At 39.5% G+C, this 21,888-nt stretch overlaps 1 protein-coding gene across 9 annotated transcripts in view; it reads right to left on the bottom strand.

Moving 5' to 3' along the window:
• Positions 1-21,888, bottom strand: part of eml1 (echinoderm microtubule associated protein like 1) — a 44,813-nt gene that overhangs the window by 15,457 nt on the left and 7,468 nt on the right. For 2 of the 9 annotated variants that reach the window (XM_023951983.1, XM_023951984.1), the window contains exons 1-2: positions 16,529-17,029; positions 364-546 (exon numbers count right to left, since the gene is read on the bottom strand). In XM_023951983.1, coding sequence (XP_023807751.1) covers positions 364-546; positions 16,529-16,595 — 250 coding nt within the window. In that variant the 5' untranslated portion in view covers positions 16,596-17,029. Of the gene's footprint in view, positions 1-111; positions 166-363; positions 547-2,380; positions 2,493-16,528; positions 17,033-21,888 lie in introns of those variants that run through there. The other 7 variants (XM_020713595.2, XM_023951979.1, XM_023951980.1 and 4 more) reach the window with 7 other exon arrangements.

Here is a 21,888-nt window from a genome sequence, read left to right as displayed (position 1 = left end):
TTTCTATCCGTCTCTTCATGCAAACATCTGTGTCCCCACCCCCCAGTGAAAGGCTAAGCAGTGACAGGAAGGTGCACATGAACACACCAGACCAGACTACAGTCGGCCTACCTGCCTTCCCAACACTGCTGTCTGCTGAAGGGGACTTTCTCATCTTAGGAGGGTCTATGCACATACATGTAGTCAACAACACAACAAAGCACAGGGCAATAGACGACAGGAGGAGGAAAAGATCAATGAGTCAGAGGAAAGGCAAGAAAGTGGAGCTTAAAGGGGAAATTTGCTGCACACACAAAGAGGAAACAAAGACAAAAATCTACTCATTTGGTTTAAAATTTCAAAGAAGGGATTGAAGTTTGTTACCTTTGGTGGGGCCCCTGCGAGACCCCAAAGCCTGCTGCTCCTCAGACAGGTTTAATCTGCGCACTACATCGGCCAGAGCAGATTTGAGGAGCTGGATCTCATCCTCCTGCATCTGGACCCTCTGCTCCAGGGATGCGATGCGATCGGTCACCTCCATACTGCTGGTTGCCGATGCGCTGTCATCTGAGAAAACACACGCAGATCACATCCGGCGAGTAAATACGAGTCAGTGTAATGTTGCAATAATCAGAGATGGGGCACTTTTTGCTGTGTTTTCAGTTTGAACCCCCCAATGATTCAGATGTGACTTCTCTTTTATTCATGAGCCCGATTTAAATATTTATCTGGTCCCTCATTAAACTTAACACAATATTGTCATGTCTGCAGCTGATACCCTGATGGAGGCCAAGAGCAAGCCACTGGGGTCCACTTCATCAATGCACACACACACGCACACGCACACACATCTCCTCCATTGACAGTTTGATTTTTCAATTGCTTGATGAAATAATAATGTAAATCACTGTGTTTTCCCAACAGGCTTGTAATAAAAGGTCTGATGAATTATGCATCAGAAAGCAGGTTCTGGTTAATTATTCTGTGTTTAAACAAAAAAAAAACCCTGCACACACTATAATGATCGGTAACATTTTGGAACCAGAAGATCTTTGTTTCAGAAGAAGCTTCCTCAGACAATCTGTGTGACAAGATCATACCGCCAAATTAATAGTTTTTGGTTCCGAAAAAATGCAATTACAGGTTTTCTCATTCAAATGATTCTTTCCTAGCACAGGTTTTCTTCTTCAGGGCATCTAGACTCATAATATTCATCTAGCAGATGGTTTGTTCATTGATTGGATTCGATAGGATTCGACTTGACTTGACCAACTAGATACAACTTGGTTGTGTTATATCCTCATGATGAATGATCAAATAAAATCAATCTTTATTTGTTTAAAACTTTTCGTGGATAATGCTGCATCTTAAAGCGTTTCACAAGAACCAACCTTTGGGTTACTAGTATAAGTGGACCAAGCAGGTGGCATCAGCAACCAGGCAAACAATCCAAAACAGCCTACTTCCAAGTGATGTTGCTGAAGAAATGAATTTATTTTGTCATCTTGAAACCTAGGAGGGCCTCTTGAGGTCATTTTCAAAACGTCCCTATATAGACTATGTCACCCCCTTTAAACTTTCAAACAGCCAATTAACACAGAACACAAGAAAGACAGCATTTTTATTTACAGTTTTAAATGCCAAATGATTATTTTATTTCTTATTGGATCCATTTAGGTAAAATAATTGGATTGTACAATATACCTTGACCAAGTGAATATGATGTCATCAATCGATTGTTTTTTACTTCTTATTCCAATGAAATTATGTCAATTCAGTTGCCATTTTTCATGTTATGGACATCGCCATGTTGTAGCCAGACAACGTCAGTGAGTAGAGATTGATTCGAGTCTGTCTGTGTCATCGTTTCTATGGTAACCATTCTCGCCAATCAGGACTGAGTTTGTTGGAAGGCCACATTCCTACCACTTGAAAGAGGGCTACGGAATTTGTTAATCAAACTTACTTTTATTGAAGCATCTTATTGGCCAGATTATAAATTGAATCACTTTCACTACAGAAATAGTATCATGAAAAAAATGCACGATTAGCAAGAGCACGTTAAAAAAAAAAAAGGTAGTGGAGCAACAATAGTTACTATTGTCTTCTTGGAACCAGCGTGCACTTTCTATTCGTAACATCAGAGGGGAGGGGTTACTTGAAGTTAGTTGAACCTTTCTTGTATCAAATCATGATCCATGTATCAAGATTTGTATCGAATCATTCGAGGGGAAAAGATACACACCCCTATCGTAAACCCATTCCTTGAGAAAATGGATGGATAAAGCTTCCAGGTGTTTCCAGGTGTTGCAACCACAACACAAACAACACTTTTCATCTTCTTGCCTCTCAACCGTCTCTGCCACAGATGCTACAGTTGGTTTAACAATGTCTAGCCTACCTGGTTTGACGGTTTTCCAGCCCTTTGACTTCATACTCATGTATAACGTCCGTCCACTCTTCTGTTATCAGTTCAACATCTGTAAAGGGTCTGTTACTCCTCCTGACACAATGACAGTGGGATCCAATCAGCTCTAGAAGTACAATGACTGGCTGTCACTGCCAGACTCCCTGGTTCTGTGCTAACATCCTCTGTGCTTCCTGGCATGTTCTTACAGCCTCATAGCAGCCGCATTCACAGTCAGGGCAGATTGTTGAGAATAATTTTCGCCTTCTTCTGTTCTTTTTCCTGAAAGAATCTGTGTCTTTGATTCAACATTTTTCATTTCCTGACATACCCCAGAGGCCTAAATACCAACGTTCCCATTTCATGCTTACAAGAGCGAATCGTTTCTGGCTCTCAGCCTTCAGCAATCAACATCAACAACTCCATTTCTGTGATTCCGCCTCAATTTCTGCTTTCATTACCTGCTCACGATGCGGTCAGGTCACAAATTTAAGGCACATCTCAAAAGCTTTTTGCTTGCTGGTCATGCTGTTCCCCTGTTACCTCCACCCTGCTTGTCCATCATGTCCGAACCTAACCTGTCCATGATCTCATGATCATATCCCCACCTCTTCTGTGCTTCAGGATGGGAGCGCTCAGATCAGTGAAGAGAAAAAGACCAAAATATTGAAAGGTGGGTCAAGAATCTGATTGTTTGAAGGAAAAAAAGCTCTGAACTCTCTGAACTTTTAGTTTTTCAGATGAGCATTTCAAACACAGTAGCTGGTGGACCACATGAAAATGCTGCAACATGATGACAAAATGGTAGTAAACCCTAATAACACATTTTCATTTTCTTCCAGTTTAATATATTAAATAAAACTCAATTTTAAGATAAAAGTTCTTAATGAAAAAAATGCTACAGAAACAAAAACCCAATTTTACTTGGAGTGAGTCTTTAAGTTAAAGTTAAGTTGGTTGTTTGAGTTGATTCTATTTTTATTGACCTCTTTTAAGGGGCCCAGGTTGTATGTTTTCTTATGTTTCTAATATTCTTCTTGGTCGCTTGGTCCCTCATAATCTGGCTTCAGCTGTCAGTTAACAAAATCTGATTTATTTTTCAACAACCTGGACAGAAAGAATAAGAAAAAACGTAGAGTAACCACATGGATCAACGGGTGGTCAGGAAAACCCATCAGCAGCAAAGCAAAACATCATGGTACTGAAAGGGCAGCAGGAAGTGGCCTGTCACAACACACCGACGCGCTTTCCTGTTTTGACTCACATCACCGCTGTTTACAAAATCTAGTTTGCGGAGCAGCGTCTCACCAGGTGGTTGTAATTTCTTTACTCCAGTGCACACGGCTTTGGTTCTGTGCAGCCAAATTACCAGTTCAGCTTCTGCATGTTTTTTACCTCCTGGAACAGCAATTTCTGAGCCCACAGAGTCGACTCAATTCTGACGGTTGTTGGCCTCCATAGCAGCAGTCTGGAGATAATCCGAATCAAAGAGTAGAGAGATGTAAGAAGATGGATGGATGGATAGTATTCTATCATATAGTTCAAGAGACTATATTCAAGAATACATTTGGTTTGGGTTTTAAAATAAGAACTAATATTATAGACAGATTTTTTTGTATTCAAATAAATTCTTAAGTTGACTCTGATGTAAATTGAGTAATGGGTTTTTGTGTATTTTAGACACTTTTATCCTTTTTTATGCTATTTCCACACACAAAAAATACATCTAACTGCTTAAAAACATAAAAAATCAGACATTTAGCACAATTGCAATTGTTAGGTCAGAGACTAAAAAAAGGAGTAAAATGACCAAAGCATAGTGCATAGAGTTGCTTTAAGTGCCATTGATTCTTGGTATAGCGCGCACAGAGCAGCAATCAGCCTGTCTGTAGTGTTTTTAGATAATCATCTGTTCAGATTAGGAAGACAGCTGCCTGGTTTACAAGCTATCTCTAATGGCTTCTGGTCCTCTGAGGCTCAGAAGCTAAAAATAGTCAGCTTTTACTGAAAACAGAGGAAGTCCTAACAAACAGCCAAGAAAGAGATTAAAGGAGAGGAGGAAAAAAAGAAACGAGGGAGGAAAAAAGGGTAGTGTTTCATGTCAAAACAGTGAAAACAAATTTAGATAGACCAAACAAAAAAAAGGGTGTTTGTGTGTTTGGGTCACGTGGGGGTCAAAGCGTCTCTGAACATACCTTCCTGGAGCCAGGCGCAGGTCAAACCGGACACCGATCCATCCAATAATCCTCTAACACCTTGTTTAACAAGAACAATAGACGGAGAAACATCCGCAATCTCTTTCACGTTAGCCGACATAGCAATAAAATCTTCTTAATCAGAATCAAAATACTGTATATCTAGAAAAAGAAAATGACTTATTTTGCGTTAGGCTTTACGGAGACGTCAAATGGCTGAGAAAAATAAGCAGCAATGAGTTACAGCTAGCGGAGGTTAGCATTCTCAAAGCATGCCCAATAAGATGAAGGCAAAAAAAAAAGTGAAACAAGGAAAAAGTTCACCCTCAGCATAGTTGTCATGGAAACTAAATCAAACCATCGCAGCAAAAAAGTTGCTACAAATTTGTTTTTCGTTTTAAAGTTGGATTACATTAAATAAGGAATGCTTATGCAGCAAGCCACCTACTGGTTACGTGGGAGATTACACCTGTTGTTGGTTCCCTTTATTTTCAAACAGGATTCATACCGAGAGACATAGAATCATTCTTTGGTGCTAACCACAGCTATTTCCTTATGCTAAATTTAAATATTTAGGACTATTATTTAATAAAGTTTTAGTGTCAGCCGTTGCGTACATTTTGAGCATATTGCACATATTTGAGCATATTGCACGAAAATTGTTCATACGTGAATATACATGGAAAAAGTAAGAAAAGTTGTGGTCTGCGTGTGGAATTTTCACAGACGTATCACGAATGAATCACGTTAAAACCACGGAAGAAGTACGAATAAACAACGCAAAGAACACATAAATCAACAAAGAACATGAACCGTGGGTAATTTTTTCCGCTGTTTATATGGAAGTCATAAGTGATTCGCGTTTCAATTACAAAATTTGAATGTTAAATGTGCGCCGTATTTGCCATATAAAAGTCATACATCTGTGGTAAATGCGTGAAAAGTCAGTTAGACATATGTGGAATGATCGTGGAAAGCCACGAATTTGCATATGCATCTCGCAAAAATCACACACAATTGCAAAAAGTTTACGTAATAATTGCGTATATACATAAAATATGCGTAAACTGCGAAATTCTCAACTGACCCAAAATCCTGAACACCTAAAAACTTAATTCATATAAAGACCCGCCGGCCGAAACCCTTGATGTATACCACGCTTGTATCACGAAAGACGGGAAGTTTATAAACGGAAAATGTACAAATTGAACACAGCGGCTGTGTGACAAAGTCTTAAAATCAGAAATGACCCTTGATAGATACATGGAAGCATTCGTGCTGTAGAAAAGTATTTGACCCAAACGTTTTTTTTATGTGAAGTCTGATGCTCGCTAAATATCTTTGCTTTCCAATCATTTTAAAAATATTTTTTATAATTTCTATAGATTAAGGCACCAAGATACAGTAGGTTTATTCAAAAAGAAAATGTACAAAACAACTTCTGAAAAGACAGTTTAAAGAATTCAAAGGGAAAATCACGAAAAAAAAAAGAAGAAAACATGGCTTGTTGAAGCGGAATACGTTTTGCTTAACTGTGGTGCATAGTATATAGAAACCAATGTTTTAACACCCTGCTTAACCGAACACACACTCCTACACGCTCTGTCGGTAAGGAAGTGTTCCCAGCATGGCGGAGGGATTATGCTGGATATGTGGAGCAGATTGGGCTGAACGCTGGTGATCCTCTAACTCTGGGGGTTTGGTTTCTATTCTCTCTGTGTGGAACCCCTTTCAGAGAGAAACAGCCTTTTCTGTGAAACGTTTGAAAAACCTTCTCAAGTATTTTAGCAGCTTCTCATCTAGTTCTCACACATGGAAAATTCTTAGAGAGAGAATTATCTGCCTGAGTGAGTTTTGGGTAAAAATATCAACCCTTTTCAGAAAAAAACAACAATTTTTTTTCTTTTTTTTCTGTGAGGAATCAGACCAATACACAGATACTCTGTTGAATTTCCAAATGACTTTAAACTGGATTTTATGTAACCCAGAAGACCGTGTTGATCACTTGACCTCTGCGTGGGAACAGCTTGAGACTTTAGGAAATTCAACTGAGACTAACAAATAATAGCCCCTTTTACGTTAGAACAGACTCTTCAGAGAATGCAAACAAATTTTACTCCTTTGATTGGGTTTGTTTATGCTTAAAAACAGACCAATAGGCTAGTAGTTTTAGTATCATATACGGGTCCATAACTGTTTCTTATCACAACACTAAATTTTTCGACACATTTCCCACTTTTTTCTTGCTTCACACTTTTTTAAATCCATCATTTTTTTAAATCCAAATGTAGGGCACTATATTCCCTTTACTCCTCTAAAACAGTCTATCTGGATCCTCACTGTAATGAACCACACCACCTTGTACTTGCAAGTCAAGCAGTGTCTTTTTTTTGTCTTAAATTACTCAACAAACTGTGCTTATTGATGCAAAAAACTGTGAAAATTCCATCCAGCGCACACCTGGGTTTGAGTCCTGCTGCTGATCCAGCAACAGCACAGATTCACAGGAAACAGGATTTTCACAAATCAAACAGAGTGAAGTGCAGCAGAGGAGGGTTTCCTCACTCCAAACACGGGAAAATTCTATAGATCAGCTGTCTGGAGGAAAAATTATGCTGTAAAACATGTTTAAAAAAGGTCTAAATACCATCGTAATTAGTTTCTGCTATTCAATTTGTTGTTATAATCCTTAAATTCTACTTTTACACATGTAGAATAAAAAGGAATTATTTGAGGAAACAAAGACAGAAAGTATATGAGAAGTTACCAAGAACCTTGTTTTAATTTAATGTCAATTTCTCTTTGAATCCATCTGGCACTTTCCCTATAAAACCTTTCAGGTTAAGCAGTTTATATTTAAGGTGGAAGGATGAATATTTTATGTCCAGTGGTGACAAAAAAAAGTCCAAAAGGTAGGTTTCAATTTTCAAAAAGAAATTATGGCAATAAGTTCTAGAATGAATGATAACCTTTAATCCCAGCTACCGTCTTTTGTTTGTATTCATGCCTGCATACATTTTTTACTGATAATGTGATTTCTTCAAACAAAAACATAACTGCATCACTAAAATCAGAACTACTAAACAGTCAATGGAGAAACCGGGCTGTCAGAACACCATGGTGTCTATTGTTTGGATGCTCATTCCTGCACCTGTGCTTGTGATGAATTGATTTTTAATGGAATTTCTAATGCGGGTTCTCCTCTCCTCTGCTCTCTTGCCATCTGTCACAGACAGACGGCGAGCATGTGATGGAAATGCACTCTCTGCCGGCTCCGTGCGCTGGGGCTTCCCCCTCGCCACCTCCATCAACAATTAGAGTGCAGTGGACCTTCCAGGTAAAATTATATGTTAGCATCACAGCTGGGTAGGAGCAGTCTTCTCCTCCTTTTATAGTTAATAGATTTTGCATTTGGAAGCGTGCACGTGGGTGCAGCCGTGCAGAGACGTGCAACAATTTGCGTACAAATAGAGACATTTTTCTGCGTAATGTCAGATAACAGTGATATTTTAAATGTTGATCTGAAACTAAACTTGACGCCTCTTTTTGGAGTTCTGCTGACTCCTGTGATTTATGAAAAGATGCCCCCCCCCACACACACACACAGGTAACATCCCATGCCTCTGCGGAGCACAATCAGGGTTTCAGGAGCTCCTTTTAGATGCAGCATGTGCTCTCTCTTTTTGGGATATTTTTAAGCATCCGTGACGTACCGTCCAAGGTCGTGTGCTGCCTGTCGACTCTCCTGACCTTGTGACGGGACGTGCGCATGAAAAAAAGGGAACACGCACAGATTTTTTTAGCGCAACAAAAGTGCAGAGAAGCTGTCCAGAACATTACAAATCTATTAAAAATCACTGCCAAAAAAGGCAGAATTAGAGTTTATATTTAGCACTAAAACTCACACTCCACTGCTTTCTACGCCTGACTGTTTTAGTAGGTCAAAACAGGAAGTAATCTGAGACGATGAAAGGGGAGGCACAGTTTAGCACAAGGAAAAATGCAAAAATGGATCATTTCTTAATCTATGATCAAATAAATAAACATAATTACATTAACAAAAAGCTAAAATAATGATAGTTTTCTCTGTACATAGGAAAATACAGAAAAGATTGGTTTGTTTTGCTTTTCGGTTAGTAAAAATGGGATAAATAAAAGGATAATCCCACGTACCAATGTCCATTCTCTAACTCAGCACATATTTGAGATATGTAGACAGGTTTTACGAGCATGGAAGATAAGCTGCCAAGGCTGCTCGCTGTTATTCTAAGATCATGTTAAAACCTTCTTGGTATGTTGAAGCAAAAGCATAAATGCATTTTTCGCTACTTGACCAACTGCGTCACCAAAAGATTTATCCTTAACAAAGTTAAGAACTTTAATTCTTACCAAAAAAAATTTTTAAACACTTTTTTAAACATATTTTTCTTTTTCTTTTGTGAAGGTAGATCATTTTTTATTAAAATGAAGGGAGGCTGAGAAGTTTATGAAGAAAGCCCCCTATTGGTTATTTGGGGAATTGACCTGGCCTTACCTATTCCCAACATTCTGACAAATCATCAAATAAGCTTCTACGTGATAAAGCGTGAACATAGAGCTGAGATGGTTACAGAAATGTAATCCGAAATACCATAGCTAACTATGGGCATGATATCCGATTGTAAAAATGTGCCCATGTACCCTTGAAGTGTCAAGAACAGAAGATTTAGGAGGATAACAAATAGTTTTTGAGATGCTTAAAGGACAAACATTCTCCACAAAAACCTTTCACACAACAGCAGGTTTCACATCCAGCCTCATTTTCTAAGTTAGCTCTTCCCTTACCACATTAGCAAAACTAGATTACTGTATTGTTTTGACTGACATCAAACCGATTTTGACAGAGAAGCCTGGAAAATGCTGTTGGAAGCTGAGTTGCTCTTGATTTTCTATGTTCATCTAAAGTTTCAGTCACACGCACTCATGCAGGGGGTGGGCTGATCTGTTGTCCAGGTCCGTGGAGGGTCGTAGAGAGGAACAGCTACATCATAAGGGCAGCACAGGTGTGTCTTACAGTCCCCTTGAGGCCCATATGTCCACCTTAACTCCCTAACGCTGGAGATGTTGCTGGTGTCATCTAAACAGCACACGCTCTTTGAGATCCCATAACTCTTCAATGCTTTACGCAATCAACATGAACCCGCCGATTCTGACGGAGAGAAAATCAGCTTTACATATCGGCCTTGCATGGGTATGAAACAGATCAATAACGTAAAGTGTTGGGTAACGGCACAAAGTTGCTTTTCTCTGTGACAGAATTAGCCGGAATTATTGCATCAACGGCTGAAAAGTTACAGTAGTCGAAAGAATGTTAACACTGGAGCTAAAGTTCTGGTGCTTAAGAGTAAGGGACGACATGAAAATGGAACGTACAATTGTTGTGAGAGTGATATGCGTATTGTGATGTACCGGTATTTGTAAGCATTTGCACACACTTATGATGTACGGTTTGTGTGGTCATATGGTACCCTTTACACAGAACTCTAGTTGGTGCTCGTACTGACCTCTTACTGGTCGCACGCAAATGCCGCACGCACAGGGTATCCATTTAGGACGCCCGCACAAATTAAACTGCGTCTAATTGACTAATTTCTAATAGTCAAACTGCACACAAGGAGCGCACACTTTTCACATGAACAACAACAAGCAGCTCCTTGCACAGTCCACAAGGGATAGAAAAATCCATACTGCGCCCCGCGTATTCCATAAGCATTCTCTATGACCTATTGCCTACAGCATGGCTGTAGAAACTAAATGTGCACGAACATTTTTGCCCAACGGGTTAACCAGGTGGTCTATGACCTTGCTATTTGGTGGGGGTCAACCATTTGCAGGTTAGCTCATTTTTTACTCACATCCAGCCAGAATTTAGTCTTAAGGGCAGTTGGGTCTAAGGCTGAAGCTAAAATAGGAATTGGTGCAACTGCTTCTCATTTCTCATTTTAAGGCCGTGTCACGCAGGCATTATGTACATTTTGCGCATTTTCCACATAGGATATCTTGGTCTATCGGGATTCTTGTTTCTCTTTCGGCTTTTTCCATCAGGGGTTGCCACAGCGAACGAGTCGCATGGTAAACTTGGCAATGTTTTACGCCGGATGCCCTTCCTGACGCAACCCTCTCAAAGCAACCGGGCTTGGGACCGGCACAGAAGTGGAGAAGGGAACAGGGAGCAGCCCGGAGTCGAATCCTGGTTTCACGGACGGAAGGCGCCGCAAACCAGCACGAGCTAAACTGGCTCCCAAATCTTGGTCTATCGGGATACATGCATGATATACGTAATTCCAAAGTGTTTCTTGGGTTTGTCATTCGTCGATGTGTGGAGATGAGACGGGTCTGTATGTGAATTCGGTTTTAGGCTATTCTAAATTTTTTGCTCAGTTGAGTATTACGTAGATTATGTGTATTTTTTGTACTTTGTGTGATTTTTGAAAAATGCATACACAAATCAGTGGCTTTCCACAACCGTTCCATTGATGTCTAACGGCGTTGGACATACAGTCAGGGACATAACTATTTGGACAGAGACACATTTATTTCTAATTTAGTTTCTGTACATTACCACAGTGAATTTTAAATAAAACTCAGATGCCATTGAAGTGCAGACTTTCAGTAATTGGACAAATGAAATAACTGAAAACATAATGGTCATTACTAATATTTGGTTGAAAACCCTTTGTTTGCAATGACAGCCTGAAGTCTTGAACTCATGGACATCACCAGATGCTGGGTTTTCTCCTTCTGAATGCTCTGCCAGGCCTTTACTGCAGCGGTTTTCAGTTGCTGTTTGTTTGTGGGCCTTTCTGTCTCAAGTTTAGTCTTCAACAAATGAAATGCATGCTGAAAGATCAGGTGACTGACTTGGCCATTCAAGAATATTCCACTTCTTTGCTTCAATAAACTCCTGAGTTGTATGTATGTTTTGGGTCATTGTCCATCTGTATTATGAAACGCTGCCCAATCAGTTTGGCTGCATTCACCAGGATCTGCGCAGACAGTATGTCTCTGAACACCTCAGAATTCATTGGGCTGCTTCTGTCCTGTGTCACATCATCAATAAACACTAGTGTCCCAGTGCCGTGGACGTCCAGGTCTTTTTGCGTTGCCGAGTTCACCAGTGCTTTCTTTCTTTCTCAGGATGTACCACACTGTTGATTTTGCCACTCCTAAAACAATTTCTGGCATATTTTTTTTCTGTTTTCTCAGCTTAATGATGGCTCCTTTAACCTGCATGGAGAGCTCCTTTGACCGCATGTTGTCTGTTCACAGCAAAATCTTCAAAATGCAAGCACGAGTCCTCTAATCAACTCCAGGCCTTTTATCTGCTTCACTCATAATGATATAGCAAGGGAATTACCCACACCTGCCCATGCAATAGCATGGAAGTCAATTGTCCAATTACTTACAAGCCCATGAAATAAAGGGATTGTGTTTAAAAAATGCTTTAGTTTTTCACATTTTTATGCAATCTTTTTGTTCAACCCATGGAATAAAAGCTGAAAGTCTGCACTTCAATGGCATCTGAGTTGTTTTATTTAAAATTCACTGTGGTAATGTACAGAAACAAAATTAGAAAGAACGTGTCTCTGTCCAAATATTTATGGTCCTGACTGTATATGGGCGCACATATCACATTTAAATTATGTAATTGACACAGGAATTGTGAGCCAGATTTTGCTTTTACGTGGATTTACATGTTCTTTGCATGGTTTATTTGTACTTCTTCCATTGTTTTAACGGGGTTCATTCCTGATTCATCCGAGAAAATTTCATGAAATCACCACAGTTACTGTATATATATATTCTCACATATGACCAATTTTCACCCGTTTAAATTGTACGTAGTGGCTAAGGGTTTAACACCCATGAAGCTCAATGAGTATAATGTACATTCTAAAGCGTATATCACCTGAAAAATAATGTTTAATTGATAGTAACCTTAATAACCTTTAACCTTTCAATAGTTGTGTCAAATGAATCAAATAGCTTTATTGGTGAATCAAACGAAAAGAAGCATTTTGACCAAATGCTTGACTAAAAGTATGAAAGAAGGGAGACAAAACAGCTGAAAAGTGTGAGAATGGAAGGAAAGAGAGGAGAGGACGCCAGCACGACTTGTGACTAAATAAAACACAGGAGGAAAAAAAACATAGCTCTGAGCTCCACTTGGAGCACAAGATCAAAGCAGGAGAGATTCTGGAGAAGAGATGAGAAAGAGCGAGGAGGATGAATAAAAATGGAAAATAAATAAAAGAAGAGTGGGGGACAAGACTCAAGGAGCATTGATTTTGGGAACTTGAAGAAGATAAAAATGTGTTGTGTGCTCTCACTGACACAGCTATTGGAAATCAATGCCCCCCTTTAAATGAATCAGCAGAAGCAGATAAGTTACCAGATCAGATCAATGATATTTAGATCAGAGATACATGTGAAAACAGGTGAGTAATGGCACAAATTTTCTTAAATCACAAATTTTTCTGTTCTTTATTCAACATTTTGAGTAAATTTTGATCATAATTCAAACACAGGTCGGAGTTTAAAGCATGGATTACTGGAAACAGTTCTAGAAAACAAATAACAAATAAATAAATACTTTTTATAATCAAGGAAACTAGAAGCAAACAAACTCTTATTTTGAAGGATGCTTCAATATCACAAACCTTCTACCAACCCCTAAACCCATGACTACTGTGGTTGTTGTTAGCACAATCAGGAAGCCAATCCTAATCCCTCTGATCCTTGACGATGAATCAGAAGGTGGCGGAGCTTGCAGCCCACCTATCGTATCTTCAACATCACTAATATGATCTTTTTCTCCAGCATTTTTTTTTCATGTGCTCCTGATTCACAACAATTTGAATGAAGAAATACTAAAAAAAAATGCAATTTAAACCTTCATTTTCTTTATACGTCTTCTATCATCAGAAAAATGTCACAATCACATGTTAAAAACATCAAAAACAAGATTTTCATACCCAATTTCAGGAATATACATCTTTTGATTCATGTATGATCTTGTTTATGGCGCCTTTTCATGCTTATAGATGAGGTTGGTATTATTGCAACATGCAGATAACATCATCAATAGCTGGGATGTATTACCCAAGTCCAGATGCTGGGAACGGAACTCAAAACAGATTCATTTCATTAAGATGAGATTTCCTTTAGTGACTTCCTGCTTCAAACGAACGCGGGAGGCCTCACAAGCTGCAGTCAGCGGGTGAATCTGTCTGTCGGAGGGCGGAATGGGGCTAATTTCTGCTTAGAGGGAAATCCTGAGGACAAAACACGCAGCCTGCTCTTGTCTGGACGGCTCAGCTGACCCAATCCCTGAGCATTAGTTTGGCTGGATGCTCCACGGCAGAGAGGAGAGCGGGGTGAAAGCGGGGAGAGAATGACATCAGCAGCGTTAGCTTTTGAGTGGATCTGGACGCCGACAGGCCCAAACGCGAGAGCCAGGGACCCCCGGAAACACGTCCAGATGTAACTTCAGCCGTCTTTGAGTTTGTGTGAGAAAATCAAGAAAATTCCAAACAGCAGCACCAGTGAAAGAATCTCATCTTCATCTCCAAATAAGTCAAAAATTCTCACCTCATTGGAAGATTTTCTTTAAATAAGTAAAATTATTTGCTAATAGAGTAAGAAAATGGTCTTACCAAGAAAGAAAGAAAATTCTAGTCACTAAAACATGTTTTCTCAAATTAAGATAATTAAAAAAATTAGGTCTCTTCTTATTTTCTTATGATTCAGTTTTTCATTTTCGGGACTTTTGTTTTAAGACTGAATTGTGTCTGATCACATTCATGCTGCAACATGGTGAGACATACAAAACAGGAAATGTAATGGTTTCCATTCCATTTTAGACCCTGCTACACCTGTTCTTCAGGTCAATCTGAGCAACAAACCACTGACAGGGGTGGTATTACTTTTTAGCTTGTTAGCCACAGAAGTCAGAGCTTTATTTCCTCAGAAAACCAGATGCATAACTCCTGAAAATAAACAGATTAGATCTCCGTGCCTTTATTTACAAAACAGGCAGTTACGTTTTTATGACTTTCAAGCGTTGTTCCTGTTCTAAATGCCGTGATGCATAAAAATATTGAAGAGGCAAATTGGCCCCCACCAGGGGGAAACCTCCCTATAGATCTTTGATTATCCAGTTTTACAAAAGTCTGAACCATTGACCTTACAACAGAACTGGAGTAACTGACTCCGCCCCCATCACGTATCAATCAGGAAGTACCTGCTGGCTCCAAGAAGTCAAAATCCCTAAGACTTCTATTGAGAAATAAACAGCTGTACTTGTTCTGGTTAGTTTTTAAACATATTAATGCTAATCCTATTTTAAATGTATCTTTTTATTGCAAGTTATTCAAGTTATAAACTTACCAATCAGAGGCCTCATTAAAGGTATGTTCAGTTGAACTTAAGCTGAACATTTGATTGACAGATTTTGTAGCCTGCTTTCAAGTGATAGGGGTGTGGCCTTCCAACAAGCTCACTCCTGATTGGCGAGAGTGGTTGCCATAGAAATTTTGAGTCAGGTCGACTTGGATCAATCACTGCTTATTGCCATATCGCAAAAATGGGGACTGAATTGACTACATTGGGTGTACTGAAATTGAAGGGCTGCATCCTTTAATGGCCGCAGCTTTCCAGGGGACGTTAGCCGGGTCCTTCTTCGAGCGGATAGGCTGGATGTGAACCGCTGTGAATTTGGACGAGCCTTTAGATAATTCTTCCCGTTACATTAGCAAATGTCCTGTTGCCTAGCAACCGTGAGTCCCGAACAGAGAGAAGTAGTGAACCAGGCATGGCTCAAATCTTCCTGGCTTATTTGACCAAACTTTTAATCTTGTGGTTGTAATTATAAAAAGGTGTAATTATTTCCAACTCTGGGTCCCGTTTTACAGTCCGCCATTGTTGTCAGAAGACCTCCAGGTTTGGCCGCAATGCATCTTGGGATATGGACAGCATAAAAGGATACCCCAGACTAATCCTTGAAATCGGTAAAAAGGCTGTGTTTGTTCAATTTGGACAGAACTCGTTGCAGCGCTGTGACTTAAGCAGCCTACAAATGCAGTCCAGGAAGAAGGCAGCCCTAGAATTTGGACCCAGCCGTAGTATTCTGCTGAATGATTGATTGACACATTTTGTAGCCTACTTTCAAGTGATAGGGGTGTGGCCTTCAAACAAGCTCACTCCTGAATGGTGAGAGTGGTTGCCATAGAAATGTTGAGTCAGATTAACTTTGACCAATCACTGCTTATTGCAATTTCGCAAAAAAATAAATTAAAAAAATGGTGACTGAATTGAATTCATTTAGCTGGAACCAGAAGTAAGCCCTTTACCCGCTCAGTCCTGTTCGTATATACTTAACAAAGTTTGTTTAAAAAAATGGTTGAAGTAGCACTTTTCCACTCAAACGATTGAACAATGAAACTTTATTGAAAACCCAAGACTTTGAAAAAATGTCTTACACTTTGACTGATGACCACTTCTGTCCTAAATTAATCAGAGCAGCACAGAAATGAACATGAGAGTAAACTGATGTGTCATGCTGCCCCCCCCCACTCTGAGTCAGTCTCCCCCATTACAATAAAAGCCTGGAGGATTTTATACCACTAAACATCAGGCTGTCCTGCTGTGTCACGGCAGATAAAAGCTCATTTCATTCCAATCAGTCTCGAGCACAGAGATTAATTTTTACTGGATCTAGTCATCCTCTTTGTTTACTAGTCCTCCTGACTGATCCAAGACTTCCTGATCACTTTGATCTTGATCTCTGAGCAAACCAGCCTTCTCTCGTGCTGTAAATCTACTTTTTCGTGCCTTAAATTAAGGATCAGAACTCCGAGCTGCTGAAAAATGTCTGCTGATCAAACAGAAAGTGGTTTGGAGGTTTTACCGTTGCAGAACTGCAGCAGCGATGAAGTGTCATACAGGCTGCTGTAGCTGGAAAAGCCGTCCTCCATTCTCCTCTCTTCTCCGTCACTTCTTCAGCCTTCACTCCAAGGTGCTCCCTCCATTCACCTCGCGCGGCTCAGACTCCCTGGCTGAGTCACCATGGTAACCCATTAAACTCCGACTGTGTCGCGTGAACTCCGGCTGCTCTTGTTTTTAACCTCTCCGAACAAACATACGAAAGAAACTAAAAAAAAAAAAAAAAAAAAGTGAGCTCCGATTCATGAATGGAGGGGGGATGATAGGTGCGCCTCCTTCGACTCCTCTTTCCCTCCTGTCGTTCTGAACAAAAAAGCTGTTAAATCTCGCTGATCTACAGCCTGAAGAAAAAACAAACACAACAGCTTTAAAAGCGCTTGAGCTGACAGCGCGCGCGCGCGGGCGGACGGGCGTGTGTGTGTTTGGAGAGGCTGCGGGACAGCCCAGCTTCGTTTCTGTCACTGGACGAGTCGGCGCGTGAGAGGGGGCGGGGCCTGCAGGGAGGCCCGCCTCCTCCACTGGGCTGAAAGGATGGGAGGGGCTTACGGGGATAAAATGAGGGGTGTCAAAAATCTCTTAGGCATCGCTTCAAAATGTTATATTTTTCCAAATAAAACATTCTTTCAAATCATTACTTGAGTAACATAAAAAAATAAAATAAAAACTAATGAAAATCAATATAAAGTTACTCAGATTAGATCACATTTTTTTTTATAAAACTTTAATAAAAATGCAAATTCAGATATTTGTCACCACAGAGTATTAGCACCACCATCAATGAAACATACAAACAAATATGACGATGCATAATTATGAAAGAAAAATCAATAATTTGTAAGACTAAAATTTTAAAAATCAACGGAAAAAGTAAAACATTTTAAAATTGTAAAATTAAAAAGTCCAAGTTTCACTATAACAAAATTGTAAAATGAGGAAAAAGTAAGAACTTTACTAACAATAAAGTTAAAATTATGAGGAAAAAGTCATAATTTTATAACAAAAACGTTTTACAAGAATAAAGTCTTAGATTAAAAAAAAAGGAACATTTTTATTTTATAAAATCAAATCAGGAGAAAAAAGTTACAATTTTATTAAAAACAAATATGCAAAATTCAGAATCAAGTCAAAATGTAACCTTTTTTCTTGTTTATTTTCTCTTATGGTAAAATTACTTTTTTCCCCTTAATTTAAGATTTGACATAAGGTCACTCTTATTTTGAAGGTGCAGTAATGACACTTTTATTTTTTTTATTTGCTTTTGTCTTTGAGATTTTAAAATGCTGCAAGCATGTTGGCAGTATAGTCAAAGCTGAATTATACTGGTAATCGATTTCCCCATCGTGGGATAAATGAAGTTCCATACATTCATTCATTCATTCATTCATAAAACTTGTTTGACATAATAAATCTTTATAAAAAAAAATCCAAAGAACTACAACATTAAAGTTGACCATTCACATTTAAAGGTAAACATGTATAGAGAAACACATTCAATTTTTTTTTTTTTTTTTTACAAACTATTGATGATCGACAGGTAAAGTAAAAAGCATATCTGTCAAAAATGACAATGAAACAAAATAAATTAGAATAAAAACATCCACTGCAGTTCCCTGTTCTAATACTACAGATTCTGTAAATGTTTGCCATAGCTATCCATTTAGCAAAGCATGGTGGAAGCTCTATCACGGTATGGGTTTGTCTTCTGTGGTATTAAATGCTACAAAAAAATTGACAATTTCCTTATAAATTCTTTTTAACATTCAATGTTTTAATCTTTACAAAACAACCAGGTGATTGAAAGAAATTGCCCCACAGATTCGGTCATGAGGTCGAGCACGTGTCCTACTCAGGCTGATATTTTTCTGTATTTCACTGCGGGCTCATCCATGCGGGTTATAAAACGATGTGAGGACACACTTCAACAAGCTTATGCCACATTTCTCCTAAAGCTGCAACCAACCCTTGGTGCCAGGCACTGCCGTGGGATCTCTGCTGTGCATGAACGCCATTATTACTCCGTCTGCTGGCTTTATCTGCCCCGCTGCAGACTTCACAGAGGATCCCTAAAACAAGGACTGGAGGGGGGCAGAGAAAGGGAAATAAATGGGAAAAAGGGGGATTGGGGAAAGACAGAGAGAATTGGGATGGAGGGGGAGGGGGCTTAAAGATGCTGGAAAAGGGTGAAAATAACCAAATTAAAAAGTGAACAGGGTTGGAGTTTAGGGAGGGAGAATCGAAGGTCCTCAAAAGTGGGGGTGGATTTGCAGTCTAACTGGGGTTTTTTTTCATAAAAAGGGATTCCTCTGCATTATTTATAACTCCAGCTTGAAGGGGAGCAAAATAATAAGCCTGAAGAAGAAAGAGCCTATTGCCCACATTTATGGGAACACTTGTCGTCTGATATCACACAACGGAGCTGACAAAAACCACAAAAAAATACAAAGATGTTGTGAAAACAGAGGATGGGGAGATCATAAGGCTGTCTGCGTTTGCAGCAGATGTCGTGTTTTCAGACAGGATGCTCTCTGCATGCAGGCATTTGTATCTGCCACCCAATCTCAACAAAATTCCTCCTTTAAAGACCCATTGTGATTAAAAAAATTGTGATATTGACATGTTCTTCTGGCATTTTTCAGATAATGAAGGACATATAGTCATAGTATAAGTTTAAAAAAGCATTTCTGAGTATTGCTTTATTCAAATTGTTGTAAATCAGGAGGAGGTGAAAAAAATAGTGTTTGAAAAAGACCGTATTTGTACGTACGTACTTAGAAAATATGCTGCTCGCTGCTACGCTCCATTCTGATCCATCCACTTGCACCAGTGGGGCTGTAAGCTAACAGGAGACGGATGTTGGGAAGTGGAGCCAGGCTTACTCTGCGCAAACAGTCCCACCCACAACTCATAGGCAATTTTCTAATTAACCCTTGCCGCTCTGCAGAAACCATATCCCAGGAAAAAACAGTTTTTTGGATAATGGCTAAAAAAGGCAAAATTATAATCAAAAAAATACTGCGAAATATTGCTTTTAAAATAGATCAAAAGATGATCGAAGTGGCACTTTAAACGTTTTTTACTCATCGAAATAAATATATTCTGTTAATTGTTTTCCGTTTATGGGTTATTTTAGTTTTCATCTTACTGCAAAACAGTTTTTTCTTTTTTGGGGGGGGGGGTAAGAGAAAAAAAACCTGTGATTTTCCGGCTTTGCCTTGCCCAAAAGCACAACTGACATAAACATCCTTTGTCTATTGTTTGAAAGGCAGTCACCACGATGTTTGGTCTGTTCGGATTATTATAAATCTCTCTGTGGGTCTGATTTAGGATGCAGATTAGGGACAAGTCTGTTCTTTTTTTTCTGGGTCTCCCTCTGTCTTTCTGGCGTTGATTCAGAAGAAAAAAAAGTGGAGTACATCCCCATCCAAATCCCCCAGACTTCCATGTGCCACCCTCTTATATGGAGCACTGAACCCTTGTATGCGGCCCAGTGGGAGGTGGTTGACGCCTTTAAGTATCCCACAGAGGGAAAAAAAACAGCTTCTTTTCAGAAGAAACCCTAAAAAAAATCAGCTATCTCATCAGAATAACTAAGTCTCAAAATGCTGTAACCTGTCCCCATTTAACTGTGGCGTTCTCCGCTGATGCCGCCAATGCAGCATCCACTCTCTGGTGGCCTTTGAAGGTCATCTTCAGCATCAGCAGGAACCCCCCAACTAAAAAACTGCTGACATTTCTTTTATCAGTCGATGATCAGTCAGTCTGTCAGTGGGCCAGGATTATGCATGCTCAAATCCAGAGCTGATGAGGAAAGAGGAAAGAGGGTCAATCCTCTGCTGCATCCAATAGTCATCTGTGTGACGGTTAGATGACTCTGAACCCCCCAAAAGGATCCAGCATGAACCCTCAGTGATGAATAGAACAAACATAGAACAGAGCAGTAAGAAAAGTCTGTAAAAATGTCACTTTTTGATTTAAATATTTTACAATTTCTTTATTTAAACACTGCAAATGCATCAGGCCGCCACCCTCAAATGGAACCTGAGCTGTTTTTGATTATTCATAAACGGGATTTAACCTCTCTTTTTTTGCAGCTGAAACCATCATTTATGCCTTTATTATAGATTACTGCAACAGCATACTTAATGGTGCATCCTCCAAAATAATAAATAAGATGCAATACATTCAGGACTCTGCTGCCCGTCTGCTCACTCACCCGCTCTCGTGAACACGTCACCCACATCCTCCAGAAACTTCCCTGGCTCCCCATCACTCAGCGCATCAAATTCAAAGTTCTCCTTATCACCTTCAAAGCTCTTCATACATATATGTTATACCCGCCCTACCTCACCAATCTGCTCCAGCGTCACATTCCATTCCACTCTCTGCGTTCCTCTGACGCAAACCCTTTGTCCCTCCCCTGTCGGACCAAGCATCAAACCTGGGAAGACAGAGCCTTCTCCATTGCTGCCCCGACCCCCTGGAACACTCTGCCCCAACACCTCAGAGACTACACTGACCTCCCAATGTTTAAGAAATCACTAAACACTCATCTTTTTAAATTCGCTTTTAATCTTAAATATGACATTTTTATGTTGACTGTTTTTTACTCACGTGTTGTAACGCGTCTTTGTGTGCCAGTTAAAGCGCTATACAAATAAAATGTAATATTTCATCATTATCTTGCTAATAATTTGGCCCATATTTGTTTACAGAAAACAAGTTATCCAATAATCTTGCTTTGTTTTTATATGTGCAGAACACATTTCTGTTATCGGATCCAAATGCATTCACTTATAATACTCTTCTCTGACATGACATGAAGAGTTTGAGAAATATGCATGTCATGTTTATGCAAAGTATAAATCATTATCACTCAGTAAATGTAAAAAATAAAGTAAGATGGACAGGTTTTTCTTTTGTCAGCTGTTGACAGTTTACATGTTTATTAAAAAAAAACTTTATTTTTGGGTTTATGGTTGTATATTTATTTACATGATCCATCCATTTTCTGAACCCACTAAATCCCTTTTGGGGTCACAGGGTTGCTGGAGCCCTATCCCAAAAACAATTGGGCAAAGGTGGAGTACATCATGGACAGTTTGCCGTTCTGTCGCACGGCTATTCTCTGTCAGTTACGAGGGTTGATGAACAAGAAGGACCCAAATACAGAGACGGGAGGCACGCGGTTCCAAGGCTAGGGGTTTATTAACATAACAGAAAACACTGCTGAGCAAGGAAACCAAACAAAACTCACTGCGGTTAAACAGGCAAACAGGACAGAAGACAGACAGGGAAACGACAGTATGGATCAGCACATGAGAGAGG

This window comes from Oryzias latipes, chromosome 22 (genome assembly GCF_002234675.1).
Source record: "Oryzias latipes chromosome 22, ASM223467v1".
In the NCBI taxonomy this organism is placed as follows: Eukaryota; Metazoa; Chordata; class Actinopteri; order Beloniformes; family Adrianichthyidae; genus Oryzias; species Oryzias latipes.
This window is presented reverse-complemented; position numbering and strand designations above follow the sequence as displayed.